Raw genomic sequence first — 18,285 nt, 5'->3', positions numbered from 1 at the left:
GAGAGATGTTAAGCCATATTAATACTGTGAGCTACAGTATTTCAAGCTGCTTTCTTTAAGACACCTTTTGTCCCCATGCAGCCCCACATCGTCACATTCACAGCTCAGGTTTTTATCCAACATGCCCACCTTAGCTGAAGGTGTTGTTGTCATCTGATCAAAGAATGGGCTCCCAATATTCTTCAGGCTTCCTTTAGCGTTCTTTAGTTTGATGTGACTTGTCTTGGGGACTCTAGAAGTTCATCATGTGTAGAGGGGGACATTATGTAATAGATGAGTCTAAAGCATTTACCGGTCTATTTTTTAGAGCTAGAATTTTCAAGTGCCCTGCTGTCTTGGACAAAAAGAGGAAAAAAAACCCATGAATGATTATTTATTTTAGAGTATTGGACTGGACAGATGGATCTTAAAGCTTGAAATCCGTAGCGCAGTTCCCACTGCTCTTCCTCACATCAGCACTGCTTATGTCAGACCTGAAATTCTCCCGCTATAGTTCTCAAACAGAATTTGTTTTCAGTCTCATTACAGCTGCTGCTCTCTCCCTTCCTCACACATAATTACACTTTCTACTTAAGCTGTCAGGTTACATGTTAATGTGATTGTATGTAGGACTTGAAGTTTCTTCAAGAGATTTTTGCCAACTTTTTTGCGTTTAACAAAAAATCTGTCAAAGCTCTTAATTTACATCTCTTCTTATTGCCGTATCTCTTTCTCTTCACCTCCTGACTCCTACGCTACAGGAGCCCGACTGAGCCAAACATTATCATTTCAGAGAACACACACACACACACACACACACACACACAGAATGCAGCACAGATGGCAGACATGGTCTCTTTCCCACACATGAATAGGTAAATATTTACCATCCCAGATTGTCTTTCTTCCAATCTCATCCTTCTTTCCTCCACCTTTTTATACCGTATACTTATTTTGTCGCTTGCTGCGTTTTGGTTTGTTTCCCGTCCCAGTGGCCGTGCCTTCATTTTGTCACAGGCCACGTTCACAGGCATCTGTTGTTCAAACATACACATATTTTAAATATCCGATGACGAGGCTCGTTCTGTGTCTATGGGGACTCGTGCACGTATGTATTGAACGTGTGAAGTCTTTAGCAAACAAAGAGTTGATGGTGAGATTTCTGAAGCTTAATTCAGCCCATCCAGGCTGATTAGGGATTAGCTGGAGATTTTAATAGTAGAGTTTAGCCTTCGTGATGGTTCCCTGTCCCCCTGTGCAAAACTTAACTAAAACCTAACTAATAGCTAATGGAGGCTGCTGTCTATGGGGGTGTTGTCCATTTGCCTCAGTGAAGCAGGAGCAGAAGTGACAGAGAGGAAAATACACAGACAAAGACACATGATTTTCTTCAGCAGCGCCTTTTAAGCACCTGCTGAAGTCTCACCATTAGTCATTAGAGTAGCGATTGACTGTATGCTCTTTCTTTTCTCTTCACATGTGTAATATATTCTCAAGGTATTCATTTGCTTTCCATTATAACACATCCATGGTCTCGGACTTCATCAAATAGTGACCAAATTAAATGCAGGTTTTCATGCATCCTAAATATATGTTTATGGTTCATATATGGGGAGATTGTAAGTTGTCAGTAGGGGTGAAAGCGGAGGATGTTTATGCTTTATTTAAATCCTGCTGAGTTTAACATATGAAACTTCATATTTAGACTTTGATGATGATGCTTCTTTCACAATATATTTTTAACATACATTTATTTTTGTCTGTGTTTTGTGGCAAATAAGACCCTCTGTGGGCTTTTCTTTAATAAATATAAAATCTTTATTTAACACTTTTGTCACTCACTCACTTTTAATGCCTCAGTTATTGAAATGTCCTTTTCTGCTTTCTGTTTATCTCCTTTCCACACACAGTTTTGGGTTTTTTTTTTGGTAAATCTTTACTGGTTTGTCTACTGGTTTGAAAAACACGCATTTTTAAATATGTCTGAAGGTTCTCAGTCATCCAGGTCATCGGAAATCACATGATAGGGTGGGGCCAGTTTTCACAATGAGCTCACCCCAAACCCTGGCTGATTGGGACCTACACCCGCTTTCACACCTTGGCTCATGTGATTAGGTAGAGGATCATCAGGGGGTCCTTTGTCCCTCTTTGGGGGGGACACTCCCACTGGGTTTAAATCTGGGACTCCCCATCACTGACTCTTAGAACTGCAGAAGCTTCTCGAATGAGAGGTGAAACGTCTTCAAGCAACTCAAAGAAGTCCAGACGCTTTTCTTTCCAAGCTCCTTAGACTACGCATTTTTAAAGCGCGCATCCTCAAAATTCTCACAAGCAACAGTTGTAAGAGCAGCATTAGAGCGCTACTGAATATCAGAAAGCGTTTTCTAGGCGTATAGGTGTAAAATAGAGCTTAAAAAATTCAGTGGAAGGATACAAAACTTGCAGGCTTTATTAAGGATTCAAAGACGTATGCATGCCTCATCCGCTGTTTAAATTATGCCCGGTGTTTTGTGGCAAATGTTAATACAAGGTTAAAAAGACAAACCAGTGTTTCAGGATTTGAAGTTTGTAAAAATAGCTCTGTTCTGCACCGCTTTAATTGAAAGCGAGTTGAGCTGAAATGTAATTTTACATCTTTTCCTTGATTTTTTTTTACTTCCCATCTTTCTTTCTTTGGGTCTATCTTTGGTTCTTTGTTTCTCACACTCTCTGTTTTTGAAAGGTGAACAATAACAAGATCCATTTCTCCTCTCTCATTTTAACAAGGACAGTATCAGTGTGGTTCTTGTTCATTAGTATCACATATCACACCTCTGTCACCCTTAGATCTGGAGGAGGCAGAGGTGTCAAAATGACACATGTGCGCACGCATATTTTTTTACCCTCTCCTTCACCGAAAGAAAAAGCCACAGAAGTCGATTCGCACTAGTTCCTGCTCTTTCCCTCAGTATTCCATTTTTCTTCTGTTATTTTGCACCCCTGGCCTGAATTGTGCATTTTTCTTCATAGCAGCAATGTGTGAGTTTCTAGTAGTATTACAAAAATGAAAAGCACCTAGTGCCTGCCTTTAACTCCTCACTGCCACCACTACCCAAGGGCAATAGGAAATTAGATATACGTGCCCTCTGGAGATGCAAACGTCTTTGTATTTAGAAAAAAGTGCTTGTTTGTTCATAGTGCTAATTTTATTTACCTTCCCTACCACTGCGTTAATAAAACAGCTCAGGGGATTATGAGCAAGAGCTTTAAATAGCAGTAAATTAGTTTATTCAGTATTTCTTTTATCCTTAGAATAGATGAGCTTTTCATTTTGTGTGTGTGATTAAATCTCATGTGATGCACAGGCTTTCTTAATTGTGGCTTGTAGGCCACACTGACACAATTGGGAGGCTCATCATCAGAAAATGAAATATATATTCTCATTTTCAGGATACTTTAGCTGACTGATTGTTGTAGGAGGGTACAGGCCTTCACTAGTTAGTTATTTGAAATACTCAGTAGAACTGCAGTTTCAGAAGATCCAAGGAATCGGTTTTAATGAACGATCGGGAATTATACATTTATTCAGCCGTTTGACCATTCCTTGCACTGTGTTTTAAACGTAGCTCCACTTCTCCATATGATAGTTGTCAGGCAGATCTGAGAGGTCAAGGATGCCTGTGCCCGCAAGCTGTGATTTAATATTAATGACCAGCAGCCAATTGGAAGTCATCAATAGGTCAGAGGTTATCTTGGGGTTGCAGATGCAGGAAGTTAATGTAATTAAAGATGCATCACATTGTCGATTGCAGAGAAAGTGTCTCTTCCACTCTTAATTTCTTTGTTGAGCTGTCTTCTCTTTGTAAGGCCCTTTAATATGCCTTTGTGCGTTTTGATTTTTGTCCAAATATCTTGTGCTTTGCATGGATTTTCATCCAAACACTCCTTATAGTTGTCTTTTTCTGTGTGTGTAGCACATCTGAAAGCCTTTGTAAGAAGGAAAGTGACTGGAGAAAGAAAACAGATTGAAGGCATAAATAGAAGGCTACATGTAATGGTCTCGTGAGTTGTCTTTGACAGGGTGCTGTTACATGAGGATGCTCCTTCTGATTCCACTCTGTGCCTGTTGTACTTTGATAGAAAGCTTGTAGTCAGTGGTTTGGCTTATTTAAATATACATTTTATTTTCTGTTCTGTTTAAAACCTTTTCCAGTTTCAATTTTTACAGAAGATTCTATTGGAAGGCCAGTTTCCCAAAAAATCATTTAGATTCCTGTACTTGTAAAATGCTTTGTCTTTAGAAGAATTCTCTTGTGCTACTTTGGGCTTTTGGGCTAATTGGCTGTTAATTGGAAGAAATAGTGATAAATAATAGTAATAAATGCCTAAATGCCTTTGGGATTAGGTGTTATCGCTGAAATTTGTGGTAACACATGCTGTCAGTCTCAATGGGAATGTCATGTCCTATAGGTATGCACCTTTTTCCCCTATGGAGTTCTTTTCCAAGCCACCCAACAGCTGTCAATACAAACAAAAATACATGGAAGAAATCATTGCATTTATTCCCACAACATTCTACTGGCCCCGATTAATCCAATGAGCCAGCCGGTCAATAATCAAATACTAATGATCGGCAGCAGAGGTTGCTAATTAGGTTTTGATTGGCTGAATCCTCCTGAGTCCACGGGGAAAGGCACTACCCTCCTTTCATGTTGTGGTGCCTTAGATAGTTCAAAGGTGCACAGCAGCAGTGGACAAATGTCTGTGATTTCCAAACTCGGGCAGAATCTTATGTAATAAATTAGGTAGTAGTTGGCTGTCAGTGATTGTATTGTGATTTGTTTTTGTGTGTGAAACCAAAGTAAAAGTAGTTCCACAAGATGGATAATATGAACCAGTGGTCCTAAAGTGCTGTAGATTGGTTTCATAGCAAAAGTGGATCTTTTGCTGTGGATTTTTAAAAGGTAAATGTTGATAACATGATGTTCTATGACATGGTTTTCATCTAAAGTAGTGTCCTGTAACTCTTGGTTGCACGATACAATTTGTCAATAAAGCTAGTGCAACACTTTTTGTGCTACAAAGTAGCTACCAGTATCTTTACCCAATCAGCTGAAATTGTTTAGTGTAACAAAAAAGAAGCAGGACAGACATCCATTATTTGAGAGGGATTAGTTTCCATTTCAGAGCAATAAAAATAGAGATGAATGCCTTTTTTATACACTATTTGTTTTTAAAATGATTTTCTAGAATATAGCAAAAACTTTGAAATTCCAACTAAGTGTCTCTGTCTTTCTTTCTCTTATAGAGTCCCTGGTGTAACTATTGCTACAGATATAATCTGTGGTTTTCCCGGAGAGACTGAGGAAGACTTTGAAGCAACCATAGACTTAGTGAAAGCCTATCGATTCCCCAGTCTTTTCATCAACCAGTTTTACCCCCGACCCGGTACGCCTGCCGCCAGGTTGGAGCAAGTACCAGCACATGCGGTGAGTGCAGACACGGACAGAGTTTCGATCAGATGCTCTGAAACATGCCAATTAAAGAAGCAAACTTTAGCTTATTGTTACTTAAAAATGTAAAAGCCTTTTCTATACTTGTGAAGATTTTGCATTATTTTAGTATCACTAATCCTGAGATGTATGGAGGAGTGACTGCGAGAGAACATAAATCAAGCTAATGCGCTCCATAGACATTTATAGACATTATTTAGCTGAAAATCTTCTTAAATAATAAATTGTCTGAAGCATTTTTCTCTCGACTTCCCAGGAGATCTACATGTTATTAGTAAACGTTGTCTAACGGTGGTAACAGTCTCATCTGAACACATTATTGTTCTTTGTATAACCACCCAACTTGCGACACATCGCTTCTCTAGCTTCCTACATCTCCCCATCTGCTGCCAAATAAAACAATTAACAGCTAATAAAATCTTAATTGTTTGCAAAGGTGTGTGAGTGAGGGAGGGAGTGAGAAGCAACGCAGACTGAGCATATCACACTTAGTCACACCAACGTTTTCTTGACCTTTTCGCTCATGGATTTCTCAGCTAGATTGCTGTTTGGCGGAACTAAATTCTTATATAATGAGCTAAAGCGTTCATATGTATTATATCAATGCTAAGTAATAATGTAGTTGAACTTTATGATCACGCCGTTGATTATACACATTTTTTTCTTCATAATACACTTTAGCAATAGTACACCTTGTGATTTTTTTTTTCCACTTAAGGAACTAAACTTAACACGCGATTATTTGCAGTTGTTTGTAAAAATCTTTACTCGTGGAAAATTATTTACTATTACTAAAATATGATCCTGTTTCTAAAGTTATTGGACAAAACGTGCAACAAAATGCAACAGCTCACATTACTGAAGTGCTGCCGTTACACATGTGCTGCTTGTGTTTGTACTTCTACCTGAAATATTTTCTTTGACCTCCTTTTTCTTTAGTTTGACCTTTTACATATGCTGTACTCTATACCGTGTTGTCTTCATAAGTCATTCTCTTTTTCCCCTTTTCTCGCCTTCCTCACTTTGCTCTCTGAGGAGAAGCCGGGTGCTTCCTAGAGGGATCAATCCCCAGACACAACCACACTGCAGCTTCTATTCTTCTTTATTTCCCTCTTCGTCCCTTCTCCTCTGACCTTTATTGTCTGTGTTTGGATTATAGCACAATCAGTCCAAGACTTCATTCAGCTTTTTGAGTTTGAAATGTGACATGTAAGAAGACCTTTAATTGTCAAATTAGCATCTTTTTGTAAGACAAGAGCTTACAAAACTGCTTCAAAATAACTCAAAACACTGTAAAATCCTAAAAACTGGACTTCACTGAACTGCAGTGCTCTGCTTTTAATACATACAGAATATGGTTTGGCATTTTGCTGAAATAAACAAGCTAACCTAATCAAGAAGCTGATTGAATGTAGGGCTGTGCCATTATGGCCTAAAAGTACTATTGCAATTATTTATCATGTGTTTTTTTTTATTGATTTTAAGCATCAGAAATATTTTTATTGTAGTGTCAGTTAAATATAACACTGATATGTTAACATTATCGTTATCTTTATTCGTGCTGCAAATCTTTGCATCAAAATAAAATAGTTCCTACTTATTTAAATTCATAGAGTCACTTAAAATAAAGTGAAGTAAATTACAATGTAAACATATTTGATATAAAGAAGCAAAATATCAAGTCTTTCAATTCTTTCATCGTGGCTGATTAATGGATGTGAATAAAATTTATAACTCAACATCTATGAGATCTCTCTCCATTTCCCCTGTGATGCACTGCCACTTTGGTAAAGTACCATATTTGTCCAGTAGGTAACTATTTTTCCTGAAGTCTTACTAGTAGTCGTAAGTTGTTACTCACTGTGTTTATTGGACAAATGGAATACAACTACGGGACTACATTGTGGATTTCAGTGTTCTTGGTGACCTGGATGGTTACCAGTGCTGGGAATAACAGCATTGCAAGTAACGGCGTTACTAACAGCGTTACTTTTTTTCAGTTACAAGTAATCTAACTAATTACTATTCCTATCGTTACAACGCCGTTACAGTTACTAACAAGAAAATGCGGTCCATTACTATTTTTCAACAAACAGACGGTTGAAGCTGTGTTCAGCTTACCGCATCTTATATCAGTTGTACGGAAGTAGCTGACTACGCAAGTAATCTGGACGCTACAGCTTTAAGCAGCTGCGTGCGCTCCCGCGGACGGTAATCACGATCACTGTCTAGCACAACACCTGGAGCTAAGGGGGCAAAACAATAAGTTAGGACTGTCGATATATCGAGTTTTTTAAAAATATCGATATTTTTATACGAGATATAAGATGTGACAATATCCTTTATATCGATATAGTCTTTGTTACGTAATTATACTTGTGGAGCCGCAAGTTTGCCTCTCTTTCGTCAACTTTTGACTCTACGCAACGATACTCTGCCTCGCCTCTCTTTCACTGAACACAACTTCCCCTCCCCCATCGCTTCACCTGCAGGCAACGACAAGATATACACGGCAAATCTCCGTTAACGACTTACCACCCATCGCCCTGTGTGTGGGACTGGACGGCGTCAACGTGTTAATGAGCTAACCGCGCTAACGCCACGCAGCCCAGAGGGGCTGCACAGCCTAAAATCCTTTCATTTTCTCAAAAGTTGACAGCGCGCCTTATGTATGAATTCTGGTTCTGCTTGATGACCGCGAACCGATTTTATGTGGTACACGGCGCTCAGCAATCTGTCAAAAATGTTTGAGTACGACTTTGGTAAGCTACGGAGCCGCACCGCTTGATGGATTGTCAGAGCATTACAGCTACCGAGGAGCCTCGCGGAGTAATACGTACTGTGCTTCAATGTAATATTACCGTATTGTGTGTGTATAAGGACCATAAATGGCACCTGTTAAGAGACATGGTTACGAAGAGGATTTCAAACTCAAGGCTGTCAGTCACGCAGTAGAAGTTGGGAACAGAGCAGCTGTGAAATCTGTCTTTGTTATTATGCTCAGCGTCTTTTAGTTTACATTTTGACTGCACAATTGTGAGCTCTTTGTTATGCACAAAAACAACATAGTTTTCTTTTATTTATGGAGCATTATTATTTAATAAATGCTCATAATTTATTTTTGAGTAATTTTTTTCATGTACATCTACGCTGTATGTTAATAAAAGTGCCTGTGTGACATCTGGGACACAGCGTGACTAAGAACTCTTTTTGTTCTTTATGGCTTTAAAAAAATATCGAGATATATATCGTATATCGCCATCCAGCTAAAAAATATCGAGATATGAATTTTGGGTCTTATCGCCCAGTCCTAGCATGAGTGCTGCTGTTTGACTGCGGAAGAATAAAGTAGTCGTGGTAAGCCGATCACATGACCACTTAAAGACAAAGCAACAAGGTGATATATACCAGTTTATAAATTGTGTTGATAGGCCACGTAAAACCACAGTCATGATAAACAATATATACGCGGCGTTTTTTCCTCAATAGTTTTGTCACATTTACTGTCTAAGGACAGCGCTAGCAAGCACTCTCTACTTATGAGCAAAAACAAACAAACAAACAAAAACAAAAAACAGGACGTTTTAGGAGTGACGGCGAGAGAGAGAGAGAGAGAGAGCGAGCAGAAAAAGAGAGAGAGCGAGTTTTGATATGTGAGAGATTTGTGACATTTAGCATGTTTGGAGTGTGTAGTTGTCTTGTGTAGTTAGTTTGTAGTGTTGTGGACAGTTTTGTGTTGTGTGTCAGAACAATGAGGCGACTGCTGTCTCCAGGTAGAAACAGGAGTGATACACCTGCTGCTGTCAGACCTGCAGGTATCAGGCTGTGATGTTCTCCTTTATAGTGGACAGAAATTGTTTTTTGGGAGTGGCACAAATAATTTGTGTGGCATCTTATTGAGTGCAGAACAGCTGATTGTTCTGTAAATAGTTTGAAATGGTTATTTAAAAAATCAAGGTAAAAGGTAAATAACTTTGTTGTTTGCAAAACTTGTGCATAGGATTTTAAAATTGACAATTTATATTTGCATTTAAAGTTATGAAATGTGATTCATTAAACATGTTTGTGGTTGTTACACTAAAAAATATAACTTTTTCTACTCTGATTTTATGTTTTTTGTCTGATTTTAGATCAATTGTGTTAATACAGTATGTCAAAATGAAAACACAAGTTTACATTCAGACACGTGAGGTTGTGCTGAAAAGGATGACACCAAACAAGGCAAAGTAAATAGTTTTTAAAGGTGAAATGTGGAGGGAAAATCAAAAGTAGTTAAAAATGGCCAATTATACCTGGGACCCCAGGGTATAATTTTTTTTTTTTTTAAGTAACCCAATAGTTACTTTTCAAGTAATTAATTACTTTCAGAATATTGTAACTCAGTTACTTTTTTCGAAGAAGTAACTAGTAACTATAATTAATTACGTTTTCAAAGTAACTTGCCCAACACTGATGGTTACACAGACACACTGATGAGGCTCGCTTTTATAGACATCTGAGCTGATGCTGGGCAATTCACGAAGGTAACGTGTTCCTGGCCTTTATGTATTCTTCATACTGCGATTAGCTGTGTTGCATGTAAAGGATCCAGGACTTCATCTCCTGCCACGCCAGATGTTTGCATTTTGTCTCGATGATCTGTTACCTGTTGCATTTCTGTTTTTCATCCTAGTGTTATTAGGCTGAAACATCACATGCAGGCATGTGGAGTCAGGCAGTGATGAAGAGAGCGCTGTATTTGCTTTTTTCTTTAGCGCCCTGTTGGCAGAGCGCTCATTTTGAAAATAGTTTGATCATCGAGCACGATTGATATAAAAATTAAACTGTGTAGCCCTAAATAGATGCCGTGATATGTTGGTCCAAAACCTGTGACCTGGCAGTCACCCGTGCCGTGTTCATTGCTCAGTATTGCACCCAGATACCATCATGGATCCAGAAGTTTTAACTGTACACCAAAAACATGCTGGATATTTCTTATCTTGGTGAGGCAACATCTGTGGTTTAAATAGTTCTCAAATTGATACTGTTGCACTGAGTCACTGGGTATACTGGAAAAAAATCATTGTAATAAAGAACAGACTTGCCTCACATGGACAAAAGTCCATATTTAGGTGCCTAGAATAAGATGGCAATCATTTGTTTTTTGTTATTAAACTTTATAGAAAATGTACATTTTGAGGAACAATTTAAAAGTGACAGAGAATGGTATACATTTCTTGTCAGAGAGACAAGAAATATATACTCGTGTGGCTCTCTATACCGTACACCTGCTTCAGTGGTTAACATCACTGCATCAGTCAGCATGCACCTGTTTTCAAACACAAACACACACAGCAAACAGACGACATCTAAGCCATGTAGGGTCGGTCATTAATAAAGTGCACCAGATGGTTTGTCTGGAATACAACTGTGTTCAGTAGCCACAGGAGGGATGGATGGAGAACTAGATGGATTAGGAATGGAGGTCTTAGATAAAGAGTGTGTAGGAAAGGAGAGCAGATAGAAAGCACTGCTGAAAGGGAGATGGATGGAGGAAATAATGAGACAGGAAGAAACGCATAAAGGTACATGTCCACCGTGATGCATGTTGGGGGTTCTGCACAGCCTCCTAAATGTGGCCGCTGATGTTGATGTAAATGTATGTAGTGAGGTTTTTCATAGTTACAGTTTGGTTTTGAGGGAAATAAAGTAAACCATATTTACTATATTGTACCAATGACTGCTAATGGGTCACCACAGGGCATCTTCTATGTCCGTCTTGCCCTATCCCTTGCATCCGTCACACCAGCTGTCTGCACAAACTGCTTCTCTACTCCCTGAATCTTCTGTGTTCTTGCCCAGCAGCTCTGTATTCAACATCCTATCTCCAACATATCCACTGTCCCTTCTCTACACGTGTCCAAACCAGCTTTGTCTCCAAGCCACTCAGCCTGAATTTGTGTCTGATACACTCATTTCTAATGTTGTCCATCTTGGACACCCTCAATGAAAATCGCAGAATCTCTGGTCTGGGCTCCTGTCTTTTTGTTAGTGCCACTGTCTCCTGAAAATACATCTGTATTGTACTGATGAGACTCGATGTCACTGTGTAGAAACGACTCCTTTTCAAAAACGAGGTTTTTTTTCACGCTTTGCTGCTTTGGCACTCGATGAGCTGAGGACAGAAAAGAGAATTTGGTGCAAATATTTGGTCATTTCTAAATCCTGATTTTTAAGGTTAAATTGTTTTAATTTGACATTCTATTCTCTAACAAGCAAACAAATATTTGATTAGAAAAATACAGTCATGAGTGAAGCCTGTCCATCTTCACGTCCAGCTGTCCTGTTCTGTTATGACCTGCTGTATTAGATGACTTATGAGAGAATACTCACTTTAGATTCGAGTGTAGGAAAACACAAAGAACAGGAGACCACATGGATGGAGAGAGAAAGCTATCGTGTTGAGAATAAAGGGAAGTGAATATTATTAGCTTGGATCCCTCTAATCATCCCCAGGTGACTCGAACCTAGCCTTGATGAATGAACTTGCTAAGTAGAAGCTGTTTGGATGTCTGCTGGTGAGGCCGGGTTTTCCAGTGAGCAGCTGCACGAGACAAAGAAAAGAAAAAAGTGATAGCGAAAGAGATTGGCTGCTCAAATGGGACAGTGTTTTTAATTTCCCCTGGTTGTAATTGGTTAAAAACTCCATTACCCACGAGGCACCAGTGCAGTAGCTGTCAAAGTAAAACAGCTGGCCAGCCACCAGTAGCTCCATCTTCAAGCCTCTGTATCATCTATCTATGCCTGGACGCACACTCAGAAAAATCCACGCTTCCCCTCCGTCTCTGTCTGTATTTGAGACAAAACACTCCTACATGCATAACAGGGGAGCTAATAACAGTTGGTTAAAGGGAGTCTAGCAGGTATTAAGTTGAGTTAATGGTTAAATTGCTGTCTATGCTAGGGAGGCCTACATTTGATTAATGAGCTCCTAACCCACTAATAATAGAAGACATTGCATTTTAATGATACTTTTTTTTTTCTTTTTTAATTCAAATGATTTTTTTCTGTGTATAGGTCATCAGTGCGCTGTTATAGCTGGAGGGAAAAGCAATAATAGTGTGTGAAAAATAAAGTAGGCTTTTTGACTGAAGGGAATTTTGTTTGATGTTGAAGAAGGACGATTGTGGTGAATAAAGTGTCATTTTTTTAATTTGGAGAAATTCTTAATTAGAACACTTTGACTGTTGGTGCACTTGAAGCATATACTCTCAAGAAAGCTTTTCAAAACCCTTTGGAATTATGTAGATATCATAATTGATTACTCACAAAATGTGATTTGATCTTTTTCTAAATCACAGTTATAGACAACAATAATCTGACTAGACAAATAACACAGCAACAGCCATACTTATCATGCCTTATTGAACACACTGAGTAATCACTTTACAGCCCGGGCTCGAGAAATATACGAGCCTCGGTGGTAATGACTCCCCAAAAGCTACTTGGAACCAGGTGTTCCATTAAAACGAATGCAATTAGAAGTGCAGGTTGTAGATGTGCTCCACCTTAAAAACAAAGGTGTACAAAATCTGGTTACTTTAGAAGAAGCATTTTACACTTTTGCAGCATTTCCTACTTTGTATCCATCAATCTATTAAAAAAATGGGTGGCAAGAGCTCTGTTGCTGCTCTCCCTAATAGTAGTTGTGCCACAAAGATACCACCAAGAACAAAATGTGCAATTCGGAAAGAGCTGATATAATCTAAGGACACCATGAAGGAAATCAAAAGAATTAAGAACATCTCGGGCAATGTTCTCATATCTCATTGGATAATGTTCTGTGCGCAGATGAGACAAATTGACCCTTTTTACCCTTTTATCTTAGCTCTGCACAACCCCAAATTTAGAGGGGAAAGGCAACAAACACTATATGTATTTTCTAATTTTTATCCCTTTATAGTCCCCACACGTGAGATTTTTGTAGTCCTCTGCATTTAACCCATTCACTCTAGTTTTACACATTCATGAAGAGACGGGGTAGCTGTTGGTGGATTCGGGGCGAACACTCTACCTACTGAGCCATCCCTTCCCTGTACAACACGGGAGCTGCATAGTTTGGGGCTGTCCTGCTTCATAATGCCTCAGGCTTGGATGGCTTGCAGTCACTGATGGAAGAAGGATTTGGTTATTTTAGGAAATTTTCAGCGACCAGTCTTCGATCTAGTACTCGGAGGAGACGTTGGGTGATCCAAAGTCTTTGGATCTGGCTAAGTCAGGGGCGTGGCTTTAACCCTGGTCAAATGACTCAGGGGGCCTTTTCATGCCAGAAATGTTGATGAACTGAAAGTGCTTTGTAGGAGATAATGATCCACAATTTCTCTTATAAGCAGATACTCATGAAGACTCATGCTGCTAAATAAACTTTGCTACATTTTAGCAGTTTGCATTATATATCTGTGGGACAGTGGTGTGGAAAGCCTCCAGCAAAAGTCCTGGGCTCAGGTCCACTGGCCGGTGCATTTCTGAGTGGCTTTTTCAAAGCCATACATTGGCTTTGAAATGTTTAACTGGCAATTGTAAACTGGATGTAGGTGTAAATGTCTATGTGTTAGCCCTGTGATAGTCTGGTGACCCCGCCTTTTGCCTTATGACAGCTGGGATAGACTCCAGCCCTCGCACAACACTGATTTGACTGAGCGGAAGAGGATGGATGAATGATGAAAAAAAGAGAGTAATATTTTTTATACGCGTTGCTTAACTGAGATAGTGGGTAAGAAAATGTTAGTTTAGTGACCTCTGTGAGAGAGGAAGGTCATAAACCCCACTGTGACCACTCTGTGATGCTTTAGGAGGTGTAAATCCTTCACAGGCACAACTCTGCAGTTGATGCCTCAGGTTCTTTGACTATAGATATAATGACGCTCGAGCTCTATATCATTAACATCTGTTTGCCATTAGGGAAAGACAAGTGGGCGCATATTGGTGACCAGAAGCAATTTAAGTATTGGCAAGATCATTGTTACCTTGCCCCACAACACACAATCATTTTGGCATGCTGGAATAATACCAGTATGGGTTTCATAGACACACACGTGCAATTACACAGAATTCTACTGCCTTGCGTCACAGAGTCATGCAATCGATATTTTTTTGTGAATTGACAAACTATGCGCAGGGCCTCACTGAATTGCAGTATATACACAAAAATACTCATTAAAAACAGCTTCTGCTTGTCATGTACAGAGCTGGTAACTTACACACAAAAACATACATATAAAATCAGTCACTCAATCATCAATAAACCATTTAGAATCCCGTTATTAGTTTTATGTTTTAAGTCGGTGAAACTAGCAGTTGTTTCCTGGTCTTAATATTGAATCTTTTCAGATGGTGTCGTTAATGATCACAAAATCAGAGCTTGATCAGATCAACTCTTTATGAGCTTTGTGCTACTACTTGTTTATTAGATAAGATAATTGTATTTTTTATATGATGGCTTTTATATTGTTTACTTGTGTCGCCACTGCTCCTGCGTTGGAATTTGGCTACATTCATGTAATGTCACTTCTGGTTTTATGAAGCATCCGTCTCTGGGGACAACAACAGATGGATGTCATGATAACAACCATTGTTCATCATCACCCTGCTGACAGGTCCACACGCTCACGGATTGGCTTTGCATTGCCAGGTTGTCACTAACACAACCTCGACAGCATGCAAAATTAACTTCGAACATGCACCCAAACACACGCAGATGCACACACACATATCTGTGTACAGAGGGAAAAGTCATACATGTAATGCAGAGCGTTTGGAAAACTTGATAACATTAAAGATGTCATGGGATCATTTTTAGGTGAGGCCAGAATGACTATTTGGACAGATGTCACATTTAAACAAACTAAAGTGTGATGTTTGGTTTGTTTAAATCAGACTCTGGTTCGTTTCCCTTTGGTGTGGTTTGCTTGTAAAAATATGAACATGATAATTGCACTTGGGTGCAGACCGATATATCTGCACCGGAGGAAGTGGTCTAGGTCCGGTTCACAAACAAACTCCAGAGCAGTTTGTCACAGACCGGTTTAATGTCAGACTATATTTTCGTGTTGCGGATAAATACAACAAAATGAAATGAAACGACCAAGACAAAAATTATGATTTTTTTTTTTTTTTTTTTTAAATATAATAATAAACGCGAATTCAGTGTGTAATTGTGTGAGTTTATTAGCAGCGTCCTTCTGATATGCACCAACAACACTGAGAGTAACATCCTCCTCTCTGTCCCTTATTCTCTCTGGTCACTATGGTAAAGCGTAAATATTTCTTTCAAAATAAGACACACAACTACAACACAGGGAAACAGAGTTAACGATAAAAACTTAGAAAACCATAAATTTCACACCCGAGCCTCAACTCTCGCGGCCCAGTACCAAACGACTCGCTGACCAGTCCGGGGTTGGGGACCGCTGATGTAAATGATATTATGTGTTTACAGATCATCTGCGGTCTATTTGAGTTTTAGTCTACACATCTTTACCTCTAGACTATAAACTAATACAAATGATTAGACTTTTACTGCTATAGCTAAGAGTGTAGTTCTTATTCTAGGACCCACAGACAGAGCAGTTGTGGGATAATGAGAGCATTCAGCTTTCTTTAGCAGCTTTCCACAATAGTCGGGAGGTTTAAAGGAATTTTGTAGCTCCTATCTTAAAGGTTAGGAACAGGTAAGTTGACTTGAGAATATTACAAAGCTGTAGGATTTCAAATAATGAGCTGAGGTTTCCACCTCTTTCCGATCTGGTGCGACACTGGGAATGTATCTCTTTTTTTCATGAGTTTTTAACTTTTAACAGCTTTTTTTAGGCTCACATTATCTCTTTTTGTCTTCTGTTTGTCTGTTTTTATGTTGATCTTTGAATCCCTTGTATTCATACCGTTGTCCATATGAGTGTACAGCTTTTGTTTTTTGTGTTAGTCAGTATGTGCCTTCGAGTTGGCACGTTGTTGTTGTTTGTTGTGTTGGTGCGTTGTGTGTATGTGTGCTGCTCCTGAAAAGAACCAAATTCTGCTGAGTATTCATTGGGGCTTGATAAATCCTTACCTGGAGTTAAACCTGTCTTAGTCGCACTCTCTCACACAAGCACACCATGGAGCATCAATGAATACAGAGTGATGGTAAAAGTTATGAAGGGATGATAAGAAGGGGGAGAAAGGTGTTGAGGAACAATGATGAGATCGCTGCTCAGAGCCGAGGTGCTCAAGGCAAAAGGAGAGAGTGCAAGAAATTATCAAGAGACATACTTACGTGGGGGAGAGTGGGCAAGAGAGCGAAGAATGAATGATTAGAATGAGTTTTCCCCCTCTGGAAAAACAGAACAGGAGGAGGAGGGGCATTGAGGGGTCTGTGGAAAGGCAAAGAAAATGAGAGAAAAGAGGATTTGTGGATTCCAAAGAACCCTTTGGCAGAGGAATAGAGAGGGAATCAGATGAAAACAAGAATGTGAGGATGGCAGTGGGACGGGGCCAATGATTACAGGATTGTATGGATCAGAAGAGGCTTGAGTGAACAGACAATGAGTAAAAGATGGGTAACATATGGAAACAGAAGAAAGCGAATAGATGGGAGGAATGGAGAATAGAGCTACAAGCTATGAGAGGAGCAGAGAACAACAGAAAAGGTCCAAACTGGCCAAAACACAACATTTCTCTTCATACACCACATCTTTTATTGTATTATTATTATTATTATTTTCTTAAGAGAAAAATTAGGCCAAATTATCTGTGGACTTTAGCAGAGGCTGGCATGCTTCTGAAACTTGACTACACCATGTTGTAAATATGGTTAGTTGAATGTTATGCTTGGTTAGTCAGCAGACATTTTTCCTCTACGTTGAAAGATCAAGCTGTCTTTGCTAGTCTGGAATTAGCCAGTTTGTCCAGCTGTGCAATAGCAGAACAACAGGTTTTCTGTTCAGCATGTACGGCTCATGCTTAAGGACATTCAACTTAACCCTGCACATTCTAACACTCAAAAAGACAGAGACACGAGGGGGGGAGAGCAGGAGGGAGAATAGCTATGAATGCATACTCCCTTTAGGTACAGTACCATATTTATATGCCCTTTCCCTTTAGCCATACATGGCCTAATCAGTGAGCTAATTAGCACTTTCTGTAGCTGCATCAGCCTCATGTAACTCATTGCATTAACAACTGCCACAGATCAAACCGTCGCCTCTCACGCTTGTGCATCTCATTATACAGTAAGTACACGAAGGCCAGACTTTAACTAGAAATGAAATGAAGCATTTTCTGCCACAGATGGTGTACAGATAAATACATTCCAACTGTCCGTTCATTATTATTATGAATTCATTGTGGGCATACTTATAAGCCTTGGCTTTTTTCCATCCATTTGAAGTAATCCAGTTAATAGCAGTGGAGCTGTAATGTATGTCCATATCTGTATAATATCTCTATGATCATTATCAGAAATACAGAGGACAAGGAAATGCAAATAAGATGTATCACACATCCAAAGAAATGTTTTACAAACAAAGCAAATAAAGAAGGACGAGAAAATTCAGGCTGTGAATCAGAAATCTTTTGTTTCCATTGTTGAGTCGGACTAGTTCTGTATTTTTGTACGTTTTTTACCTTACAATATAAAGCACCTTGAGGCAACAGTTCTTGTGTTTTGGCACTATATAAATAAACCTGAACGGAGTTGTCATTTTAAAGTTCTATTGTTAGTCTTGTAGTAAGAGAGTAATCATGTCTTTTTAACTACGATGGAGCTACATTTAAATCAAAGTGGTTAATTAGCACTAAA

At 39.1% G+C, this 18,285-nt stretch overlaps 1 protein-coding gene across 4 annotated transcripts in view; it reads left to right on the top strand.

Annotated features, from left to right (window-relative positions):
- The window catches only part of cdkal1 (CDK5 regulatory subunit associated protein 1-like 1), a 253,646-nt gene that overhangs the window by 177,070 nt on the left and 58,291 nt on the right, over window positions 1–18,285 (top strand). For all 4 annotated transcript variants that reach the window (XR_014894368.1, XM_085291131.1, XM_085291130.1 and 1 more), the window contains one exon: window positions 5,267–5,447. Coding sequence is in view for 3 of the 4 variants with exons in the window: in XM_085291131.1 (XP_085147257.1) it covers window positions 5,267–5,447 (181 nt within the window). In the remaining variant the exon portion in view is untranslated. The remainder of the gene's footprint in view (window positions 1–5,266; window positions 5,448–18,285) is intronic.

This window comes from Mchenga conophoros, linkage group LG11 (genome assembly GCF_057382185.1).
Source record: "Mchenga conophoros isolate Kocher_MC1m ecotype Shallow Benthic linkage group LG11, M_conophoros_male_GT1.1, whole genome shotgun sequence".
Classification (NCBI taxonomy): domain Eukaryota; kingdom Metazoa; phylum Chordata; class Actinopteri; order Cichliformes; family Cichlidae; genus Mchenga; species Mchenga conophoros.
The sequence above is the reverse complement of the archived record's forward strand: the minus strand, read 5'-3'. Positions and strand labels throughout refer to the sequence as shown.